The following is a 12,091-nucleotide window of genomic DNA, read 5'->3' as shown; positions in this document are numbered from 1 at the left end:
AATTGCATCACTAGTGTACATTAGACTCTTTATCACCAAAGATCTAGTACCCTTGAAACAAAATGGGAGACAGAATGTGTATGGATTTGAGAGGAACCTAAAATATAATGTCCATCACAAAATTGACTATAGTTTCTATCTGACTATGAAAAAAGAAGATAACTCAAAAAGTTGTGATGAGGACAATACAAAATTAAATCTGTTATCTCTAGACTTTTTAGGGTTAGTCCCTTTATGACTGTCTCCTATCTGGGTTCAAACAGTTCAAAACTAGTACTCCTGCCAAAGTTGAAAGGTTTCACGTGAGAGTTTTTCTCTGAGTTATCTGGAACAGTAAGCGAGCCTCTTTGTTCAATCCTTCATGAGTGCCTGCTGTGTGCTGAACACCAGGATGACACAAGTTGAATGAGACGATGACTTTTAAGGTCAATGACATTTAGGAATTAATAATCTGATCATGCAGAAAAGTTCATACTTATGAGCAGAATGATTTCAATTCTAGAAATCACTAGAAATGATTACTCGCTAGGGAAAATAGGAGAAGGCTTCCCAGAGGAAATGCCATTTGATCCGGACGATGAAGATGAATTGTAATTCAGGAAGAAAGGAAGAAGATGAGGGGGAAGGTAAAGATTAAAAAGTAAAGGAGAGAGAAAACTAACAATGAGTACTGAACTACATGCTTTGATATGTATTATCTCATGTAATCCTCAGGAAGGCCTTATGAGATGGCAGTTATGCCTACTTTATGGATGGAGAAACTTGTGGCTCAGGAAAGTTAAGTAACTTGCACAAATCACACATGCAATTATCTGCTGGAGAGTTGAATTAAGGGGTGCATTAGCTAGACAGTTGCTCATGATGAGTGCAGTTTAAGTGGTACTAAAACTTCACTGTGTATTATTTGTAATGATACAGAGGTATTATACTTAACAGAACTATTCTTAGGAAGTATAGTATATATATTGGAAAAATAAAGAATAGATAAGCTATTTGGGGTGCTGATGCGATCGAGATCCCCCAGGTCATGCTGGGATAGCCAGTTGCTAGACTCTTCAAAGGAGGATATTTTCCTGCCTGATGCTTGCACATTTTCCTGTAATGCTCAGGAATAGCAGCCTCTTTAAGTAAATGTTTAACAGATATTTGAGGACTATCAATTGAAAAGGGCCCAAACTAATATTGTACCTAGGTACCCCAGTTGTTCTGAGTAGTTATACAAGGTTCAATCCTGCATCTGCTTAACTCCAAACCCAGTGCTCTTAATGACGTACGATGCTGCCTGCAGCGTGTGACTGAAATGCAGACACACTGACAGACAGATGTAGAGATGAGGAAGAATTAAACGGTGATTCTAATGATTGTGCTACTGGTAGACTTCTTACAGGAGTATCTGATAGTAACCTTATATTTTCTTCAACTTTTTATCATAACTACAAATTTTTCAGGTAGCTAAAATCCTTTAGGGAGCAAGATGAAATAACAATGAGTGAATAGATAGATCTCTACTGTTAAAGAAATCTACCACTATATATTTGTTATCCTCAGGAAATTACTACAATCAAGGAGAGATTCGTAAGAAAGAACTTTTGCAGAGCTGTGATGTTTTGGGGATTCCACCCTCCAGTGTAATGGTTATTGACAACAGGTAATTTATCTTTTAACAACGTAAAAACTTATTGGCAATAAACCTGTAGTTGTACACTCAAAAGACAGAAAACACTAATGTGGGTGGATAAGAACATCTTATTTTGAGAAATCTACTTAAAATAGTTTCACATTTGTTTTGTTTTTTTTTTTTTTTTTATTTCCCCCAAAGCCCCAGTAGATAGTTGTATGCCATAGTTGCACAGCCTTCTAGTTGCTGTATGTGGGACGCGGCCTCAGCATGGCCGGAGAAGCGGTGCGTCGGTGCGCACCCGGGATCCGAACCCGGGCCTCCAGCAGCGGAGAGCACGCTCTTAACCGCTAAACCACGGGGCCGGCCCTCACATTTGTTTTTAAATAACTGTAACGCGAATAAATTTTTTCAATTTCTGTTCAGATTTTTTTTTTAAATTTTATTTATTTTTTCCCCAAAGCCCCAGTAGATAGTTGTATGTCATAGCTGCACATCCTTCTAGTTGCTGTATGTGGGACGCGGCCTCAGCATGGCCGGAGAAGCAGTGCGTCGGTGCGCGCCTGGGATCCGAACCCGGGCCGCCAGCAGCGGAGTGCGCGCACTTAACCACTAAGCCACGGGGCCGGCCCTTCTGTTCAGATTTTGTATGTTAAGATAGCTACTTGTCTTTGATCTGTAAAAAAAAATTATTATAAAAAATTTCTAAAATACACAAAAGTATAGAGTATCATGAACCCCCATATGCTTATTACCTAAACTCAATAATTATCAAGCCTTTGTTTATACCTGTTTCATTTATCCCACTTAACATCTTTATGTGCGTGAAGTATTTTAAAGAAAACCCAGCCATCAGGTTATTTCACCCTTACATACTTAGGGATGCATCTCTTAAGAAGAAGGACATTTTCGCATATAGCCACAATGCATTTATCATCACATCTAACAAAATTAATAGTCACAGCAATTCCTTGGTGTCCTCCAACAGCCAGTCCATATTGCAGTTTCTCCAAGTAGCGCAAAAATGTCTTTTTACAGCTGATTTGTTCAAATCAGGATCTAAACAAGGTCCACACGTTATAGTTGGTTTATATTCTACTTTTAATTGTCCCTTCCTCCCTCCCCCACCATGTCATTGAAAAAACTTAGTTATCATGTAGAATGTCATGCATTCTCCATTTGTCTGTCTGCTTCATCATGGTGTTGTCTAAGTTGTTCTTCTATTGCCCATACTTCCTGCAAACTGGAAATTAACTGTAACTTTCGGAGACAAAAATACTGCATAAGCTGTACTATATACTTCATATTGCATCATTCCAGGAGACACATGCTATCTGATTGTCTCACTTACAGTAATTCTACAATTGATCAGTGATGGCAATGGCTGCTCCTTTCATTTTAAAGACCTACATCAACATTTCATGTAGTGTTTTCATGATTGCCTGAATCATTAATTAACTAGAAGTTGCAACATGGTGAATTTCTAAATGTCTCATGTATTCCAAATGTATTAGCTATAATTCTGTAAAGCAGAACTTTCCCTATCAACTGGAACTATTTAATTACCTGACATAAAGTTTGATCCGAAAAGACAGAATAAATGCTTAATTCTTTCCCTTGAATTGCCATTTTCAGAATAAGGAGTTGATGCCTACATACCCCCAGTGGTAATCCGTTGTTTGTTTTTTTCTTGGATGGGGGAGGGCACTTTTGTTATTTCATGAGAATTTATGTGTTTGGTGTTTGTGTTTCAGTCATTATCTTCTTCTTTTTTTTTTTTTTTTTGGTGAGGAGGACCAGCCCTGAGCTAACATCCAATGCCAATCCTCCTCTTTTTTGCTGAGGAAGACTGGGCCTGGGCTAACATCCGTGCCCATCTTCCTCCACTTTATATGGGATGCCACCCACCACAGCATGGCTTGACAAGCGGTGCGTCGGTGTGCGCCCAGGATCCAAACTGGCGAACCCCAGGCCGCCACAGCAGAGCGTGCGCACTTAACCGCTTGTGCCACTGGGCTGGCCCCAGTCATTATGTTCTTTGATACTGCAGTTGTCTCATCTTTGTCCATTGAGCTTCTTCATGTTGGTTCATATGTCTTTTTGATATGACCTCTTTAGTCTTTTTGGATTTCCTTGTTGTCAAGGACAACAAGATTTTCCAGTACCCTCTTGTATGCTTTCCTGCCCCAATCCTGAAATCAGCTATTCCTCCAAGGAGCCTTGGTTTCTCTTAGTAGGCTATGGTGTGTAGAGACCATAACCAGGGTTACTAGAAGTGTTCATTGCTAGGGTGTCATTATTTCTCATTGATACTTGACCTTTATAGTGGACAGAGCTAGTATATATGTACTTTTTAAAGAAAAAAAAATCAAGAATAACAATAATTACAATTCAGAGTTAATATTTCAGGGGTTTTGTTTAATGTCTTTGATTTTTACAATTGAATCTCTTTTTCTCTTACACTGAAAGTCTTGCTTTCTAACAACATGAACATAATTGTTTTCTTCTATAATCTTTTTAAGGATTTCATAAAACATAGATAAAAGAGATTTTTGTTTTATATACTCACAAAAGCAGATATTGAAAACCAAGGCTAAATGTGATCATGATGTCTGCAATTTACTTCAAAATGATTCAGAAAAAAATACATACCTTTATAGATTAAGCCAAAATGGCAAAATATTAATAATTTGAACCTCGGTGAAAGGTCTAAGAGTGTTCATTATACTATTTTAACTTTTCTGTTTGAGAATTTTTGTAATAAAAAAATTTCAAGCACCATACCACATGGCTTTTCTCCTACTACTTTCTGGCATATAAAATATAAAATATATTTTATTGTATTGTTATTGACCTGCCTCTTTAATTTAAAAATATCAGAGATCGTAGGGGCCGGCCCCGTGGCTTAGTGGTTAAGTGAGCGCACTCCGCTACTGGCAGCCCGGGTTCGGATCCCGGGCACGCACCGACGCACCGCTTCTCCGGCCATGCTGAGGCCGCGTCCCACATACAGCAGCTAGAAGGATGTGCAACTCTGACATGCAATTATCTACTGGGGCTTTGGGGAAAAAAAGGAGGAGGATTGGCAATAGACGTTAGCTCAGAGCCAGTCTTCCTCAGCAAAAAGAGGAGGATTAGCATGGATGTTAGCTCAGGGCTGATCTTCCTCACACAAAAAAAATATATATGTCAGAGATCTATATAACGGCAACTGGAGTTTGTGAGGTTATAACCTTTGAGGCTTAAAAAAATCTACTCCTTACCAGCAACATAGCTTTTGGGATTTATTTTAATTTAGTTTGTACTTGCTTCCTTTGTTGAGGTTTTCCTTTTCTATTATTGAGTAATATGCAAGAAGGTGACGATACAACTTAAAACATCATGAAGACACAAGTTCCTTTAAGTATAGGCAAGGAAGAAAAAAACTGATCACCCTAGATAGATATGAAAGGCCAAAGTAGTAATTTCAATTCATTGCTAAGAAACAAAATTTGCTCTGCTGTTTTTACAGGACAGAACTAGAGAAAGAAGTTATATCTTTACTATATTCTGTATCTAGTTATACCATAATTTTCATACACTGTTTGTCCAGGAGCTCAACCCCATTTGAATAGTTTACCAACAAGTAGGTAAACACTACCCAAGTTCTAAGATGACTGATGACCTTATATTCTGCGGCACACAAGGGAAGTCTATGATGAAGATGCGGCTCACTTGTCTAGTAAGTGGTTTCTGTTAGCTGGATTCTAGGTACACAACTAAGGACCAGGGAAGAACTGCCAAGGTAGAGGTTGCCATGTCTCTTCACAAAGAAGGTACCCACTGCCTCACCCACCACTTATTTACTCTTATTTTCTACATCATTCCAGCAAACTTAGTCCCAGTTGGTTTTTGTTTGTTTTTTACTTTAGAAGAGTAGAACAAGTGCATTATTAGATGAAGGAAGGAAGTTACTGGTATAAGAAGACATGGGTGAGTCTAATAAATTACAAATGAGAGCCAGCCCTGATGGTCTAGTGGTTAAAGTTCAGCGCTCTCACCGCTTCAGTGGCCCAGGTTCATTTCCCAGTGGTGGAACCACACCACCTGTCTGTCAGTTGCCATGCTGTGGCAGTGGCTCACATAGAAGAACTAGAAGGACTTACAACTGGGATATACAACTATGCACTGGGGATTTGGGGAGAAAAAAAAAAGAGGAAGATTGGCAGATTGGCAACAGATGTTAGCTCAGGTCGAATCTTTCCCTGCAAAAAAAAATTACAAATGAGTGCTGGATCTGCTGGGATCCATTTAGGTGGCTTCAACAGTAAGATTTGTCCTCTCACATATAAAGTCATCTAGAATCAAGATGTTTCCAGGGTGGCTCAACAACATCATCAAAAACCCAAGTCCTTTCCTTCTTTCTATGCAACTGCTTTTTAATCATGTCGACATGCTTCCCCTGAAGGTTACAAGGTGATTGCAACAGTTCCAGATGTCATATGCAGATACAACTGTGTCCTACCGAGAAGGAGAGTATTTTTCTTCTGCATGTCTATTTATATTATGGAGAAAAACCAGAAGTCCCCAGCAGACTTTCTCTCAGGTCTCCTGCCCTGCATGGCTCACTTCCTCTACCACCTTCCCAACCACTGTAGTAGCTACTAGTTACTGGGAAAGCCAGTATCTAGTGTTTTCAGCAGAAGAGTGCTAGGAATGGCTATGGTAGGAAAAAAATGCTTATTTTGTCTTGCTGTCTTGCAAAGGTTGTATGCTTTATACCCCACATACACTTGTATTTTTTTGTTCAGTTAGGTTAGTGAGGGCCTATGAGATTGGCCTAGGCTGGGGCCTAGGTATAGAACTTCTTAGGATGCAGAGCAAGGAGGTGTATTTCAAGTGTCAAATCACAGCAAAGAACAAAAGATAGGTTAAGCAGAGGTAAACAAAGGAAAACAGACCAGAAAGACAGAATAAGTTCTGTGGGTAGCACCTGGAAAACGGCCTAGCACCTTAAAAAGATCCACAGCAGAACCTGGGAATGGGAAGGAGCTATTAATGGCCCTAAGCTGATTAAGACCACTTTGGTGAGAAAAATCCAGTGGATTGTTAGGCTTAAATTATCTCCATTCATTGTCCATGAGCTGAGTCACTCTCCCTGAGTTTCCATTTCCAACATCTGCTTTAATTAGCTACTTTGCCCCCCACCCCAATGGAAAGGGGAGTGGGGTAGTTTAGGTGACCTGTGAATAAATTAGCCTTGGCAGAACATGCATCTCTTTGTGTTTGAATCTTCATGACATCACATAGAAACATAAACTATGGATAGTGGAGACAGATGATCAGTTTTGTGGTTTAGAATGATCACTCTGGTGATAGACTAGATTGAAGAGATTAAGACTATAGACCAGTTATTATTATTGTATTTGTCCTGGTAAAAGGAGAATGTCTTAATTTAGAGTGCAGCGTCTAAGATGTAGATTATGGGATGAATCTGAGTCTTATTTAAGGGGTTGAAATGGCAGAATTTCAGGGAACAGAGGAAATTTGGGATAATAGACATTACAAGCATAGATATCCAGGTAGATAAAGATTAGCTAGCATAGTTTGCAAAGGAGGAGAATTGGGTAATGGGGAAATAACAGATTTGGCATCCTTAGTAGATGGAAGGATTAAAGCCATTGGAGTGGATGAAATTGCCTGTAGATCAGCTAGGATAAGAGTAGGGGGTCAGCGATGAGAGGAAGAGAAAACCACAAACGATGATGAGAAGAATTATAAGTTTGGTGTCATGTAAACTGAGGAGTGGCAGTGGAGATACTTAAGAAAATTGTGAAGAAAATGAGAATTGCCTGCCCAGAGAAGAACACGGATATTAAACAAAATTAGCATCAGATGATAAAAACTTTTTGTCCTGCTTTTTTTCACTAGAGAGTATTTTCAACATTTTCCCATATCATTAAATAGTCCTTAAAAGTCTTTAATGGTTATAAAGATTTGATCATAAGGATGTCCTTTAACTTATTTAACATTCTTTTACTACTGAATATTTCATTTTTTCTAATATTACCTAGTTGAAAATCTAATAAATCTTTGAAGTTTTGACTCTTTCCTTAAGTAGGTTCCTAGATGAATTACTGCCACATTGGATAGGACTTCTTATAGTTTTCTTCATCTAGGTTCTAAAAAAGTTCTTCCTAAGGTTATTTTGATTGACTTTATTTTTTTTTTTATTATTATGAGTAAGTTTTTTTTCTGATATATTTTCTAAGACTACTGCTAGTCGGTAGAAGATTTACTGATTTTAATGTGTATTTCTTTTGTACTATCCACTTATGAAACTTCTTTAAAAAGCCTAACAGTATTTTGCTTGATTCTCTAAAGTTTTATAGGTAAATCGTGCAAATAATTCTAATATATCTTCCATTTTTGATTGTATGCCTCTTATTTATATTCCACTTCTTATTCCTTTGGGTGAAATTCCTTAAACTGTGTTAGGTACTTGTGGTAGGAACAGGCAGCTTTATCTGTATTAATGATTTGATTGAGTGCACATCTAGTGGTGCATCATTAACTGTATTGTCCACTGCTTATGAAAGATATTCTTTATCATGTAGGACATTGTTGGAAATTTACATTCATTGTGTTCAATTTGGGGGGGCTCCTGTTCATTTTGGTGCCCTACAAAGAGATAAGGAAAAAGTTTCAATTTATGCTCAGTTTTATTTGGCTCAGGGAAAACCATTGGGATCATCCTGGGGGAATTTCTTCTCTTTCTATGCCAGTGGATTTTGTAATGCTTTCAAGAGCACAAATCTAGAGCTAGACTGCCCAGACTGAAACCCCAGCTTTATCAGGTTATTAACTGTGTCGCCTAGGCAAATTATTTATCTCTGTTCCTAAACTTCCTCCTCTGTAAACTGTGGAAGATATGTGGTTTTGAGTCAATTTCTGAAAGAAGTTATTTGCTCATTTGTTTTCAAAGATGACTTACTTCCGTTTTACTCTGTGGGTATATGTTGTGACTTGTTTTCTTACTATTAATGTTATTGGGCTTCCGCTCAGGTACCACATTTGCACACAGACTCCTGCCAGGGCAGTGTCTGCTTTGGCCCAACAATGCGAGAGTGTTTTTTCAGGGCCAGATCTGTATTGTGAGAACTGTAGTCAAACCAAAGATCTCAGCTTGGTTATCAAAATCTTTACTCTCATCATCTGTCTTAATTTATTACATTTTTTATATATCCTGAAGATCATGTAGCTTCAGCAGCATCCCCTACTTGTGAAATGCTACAGTAAGGGTAGTAAACTTGTTAAAAATAAATACTTCAAGAAGCTAGTTTGAAGATTCAAGGAAACCATGTGTCTTAATCTGCTCAGGCTGTGCCATATAGCAAAATACCATAGATTGGGTGGCTTAAACAATAGAAATTTATTTTCTGACAGTTCTGGAGGCTGGAAGTCTCAGATCAAGGTCCAGCAGGGTCAATTTCTGGAAAAGATTTGGTTCTTGGCTTGCATCTTCTCGCTGTATGTTCACATGGAGGGGAGAGAGAAAGAGAAATTTCTCTCTTCCTCTTCTTATAAGGCCACCAGTGCCATGGAATTAGAGCCTTACTGTTATGACCTCACTTAACCTTAATTAATTCCTAAAGACCCTGTCTCCAAATACAGCCACATTGGGGGTTAGGGCTTTAACACATGAATTTTGAAAGGACACAATTCAGTCCCTAATAACATGCAGCCTTTAGTCTTTCAGCCTCTCATTTCATAACCCGGAAAAGGCAGAGCTTTGTAACCTTACTTTAGGTTTTTTAGATGAATCAAAGACAAAAATGAAGGGGAAGAAGAGAAAGGAAAGTTTTATGGAGGACCTACATTTATAATAATAATAATGGTAAATACGTATTAAAACATTATCGTCAGTGCCAAAAACCTCATGATCTTACTTAATCCTCAAAATAATCCAATTACTTTCCCAAGTTATAGATAAGAAACCGAGGCGTTGTGAGAGGTTGAGTGGTTTGCCTGAGGTCGTCCAGCTCATCAGCGGTGGAGCTGGCATTTGAACTGAGGAGTCTGGTTCCAGAGCATGTACTTCGACCACTGTGTTTTATGCACACCTCACGCCGGACACATAGTCCCACAAAGGTCATCTCGTTTAACTCTTAGACTAACTGTGCAAGATAAGTTTTATTATCCTTTCTTTGTTTCACATGAAGAAACTAAAGCTCAGAGAGATTAAGAGAATCCTCTGAGGTCACACATTTAATAAATGGCAGCGCTAGGATTCAAAAACAGAAAGGAAGACGGAATTGATTCCTGAGTTTCTGCAGGAAAGTAGGTCACGCTTTGTTACTGTATTTGAAAGACTAATGTGTATATAAGAGTACATTTAGTTGATGTTGTGTTTGGTAAGTTCTTTCTCCCCATCGTTCTGAAGTTCATTGCTGGATTCCAGGGAAGCATTTAGCCAGAGGAGCTTACCCCAGTAAACCCCTTATCTAATCCCTTAAAGAGGGAAAAAATTCAGTTCTCAAGAAAAGAAGGCGTAATCTCAGACATTAGACAACTGCATGGATACTTTTGGTAATTTTACCCAGTTCCTTAATATCTATGGGTTCTGCTAATTTAATGGTCATATGAGAGTAAAATGCATGTTGTTGACAGATACCTATGAAATGCCTGGAGTGGGCAAGGCACTGTGCTAGATGTTAAAGAAAAACAGCTAAAGGTACAGGAGCTGAATAATAAATGTTGGCCTGACAGTCATCGCTGCTGCATGTGTGGAAAGCTGTTTCATTGTGCACATGCTAAGGTTCAGGCCTAGAAGGGAGATTCAAGACCCTCTCCAGGATACTTGGGAAATGTGATTGCAAAATGCAACCTACAGGGCCGGCCCCATGGCTTAGCAGTTAAGTGCACGCGGTCCGCTACTGGCGGCCCAGGTTCGGATCCCAGGCGCGCACCAATGCACCACTTCTCCAGCCATGCTGAGGCGGTGTCCCACATACAGCAACTAGAAGGATGTGCAACTATGACATACAACTAGTTACTGGGGCTTTGGGGAAAAAAAAAAAAGGAGGAGGATTGGCAATAGATGTTAGCTCAGAGCCGGTCTTCCTCAGCAAAAAGAGGAGGATTAGCACGGATGTTAGCTCAGAGCTGATCTTCCTCAAAAAGTAAATAAATGAATGAATAATACAACCTACAGATTTAGTTCCTTTGTTGCTTTTGTGCTTCTTAATATATTAGGAAGAGTCCATAGAATTACTTCATTGATATTTCAAAACAAAACAGAGCACACACGCCTTTCTGTATACATAGATAATTTCTAAAAGGATATGTACCAGACTCTAACAGTAGCTGCTACTTAATTGGGACAGGGAAGAAGGACACTTTCACTTTTTAATTCCACAGAATTCTGTACAAGTGGATTTTTTTTAGCAAGCCTATATTACTTTTTAAATTATATATATATTTTAAGACTACCCCACACATCTAATAAAACATTCTTATCTCTCTACTCAGCATCTATCCATGCAAGTAAATGCTGAATTAGAAGTAATTCTATGTAGATTTTGATAATATTTGATTTGATAAATTCAAAGTATAGAATAGAGTTCCTTGAAAAGATAATAATGCTTTTAAACCTTTTTTATAAACAGTGTGGTCTTCTTATGGGTCTCATTCTGGAGGATGAGTAGGAAGAGGGTCAGATACACTGCTCTGAAGTACTCTGACTGGAAATGATGGGAATTCAAGAGAGGCCTGATTATGATGGAATAAAGCAAAGCAGATCCCCCCAATTATAACCCACGCCCATTCAAGTGCTTTGGGGCCCAATGACCTATCATTTGGCAAAACTTGCAAGGTCTCAAAGCTGTTCGCAGCCTGAACCCTATCTCCCTGCTCAGCCTCATCTTCTAGCACCTGCTTATACACATGCCACATCTATTACCATAACAAAAATAGGTAGGACTGCCCAGTACCCCAATCTATGTCTCCTCTGCATCTTCGATCTCATATTTAAGCTGGGCCTCAAATGCACTATGCTTGCTTGTGTGTCCACACCTTTGCATGTGCTAGTCCCTACCTCTAGCATGCTTTCTCATTTCCCAACGCCCCTCACCTTGTCCCTCTAGCAAACTCCTATTCATCCTTCAAACCTCAGCCCAAGGATCACCTTAGACTCTGTGGCACCACCCCTGATTTGCCCAGTTTTCTTAGGCACTTTTGTTACACTCTCATTATTCCGTTGTATCCAAGCATACACACTGATTTTTTACTCTAGGCCATAAGCCCCTCTGTATCTCTTATTCCTGTATCCCCATCCCCTATCATAACCCTTGTTATATACTAGTTGCTCATACATACTTGTTGAATAAATGAATGACTTCACTTAGACTATAAGCTTTCTTCCTGTGGCCAGCATTTAAATGTGTGGTCTTGAAGAACTTGAATGATGCATATGCATCCCAATCCCCTTTCCTT

The 12,091-nt window shown here is 38.9% G+C and overlaps 1 protein-coding gene across 5 annotated transcripts in view; it reads left to right on the top strand.

Moving 5' to 3' along the window:
- PIGL (phosphatidylinositol glycan anchor biosynthesis class L) overlaps window positions 1-12,091 on the top strand; it is a 98,412-nt gene that overhangs the window by 11,768 nt on the left and 74,553 nt on the right. For all 5 annotated transcript variants that reach the window (XR_015554614.1, XR_015554613.1, XM_087440376.1 and 2 more), the window contains exon 2: window positions 1,549-1,648. Coding sequence is in view for 3 of the 5 variants with exons in the window: in XM_087440376.1 (XP_087296502.1) it covers window positions 1,549-1,648 (100 nt within the window). In the remaining 2 variants the exon portion in view is untranslated. The remainder of the gene's footprint in view (window positions 1-1,548; window positions 1,649-12,091) is intronic.

The sequence above is a fragment of the Ceratotherium simum genome, chromosome 16 (assembly GCF_057802395.1).
Source record: "Ceratotherium simum simum isolate JZ-2026a chromosome 16, ASM5780239v1, whole genome shotgun sequence".
Lineage (NCBI taxonomy): Eukaryota > Metazoa > Chordata > Mammalia > Perissodactyla > Rhinocerotidae > Ceratotherium > Ceratotherium simum.
Note: the sequence above shows the minus strand (reverse complement) of the source record. Positions and strands in the feature narration are given on the sequence as shown.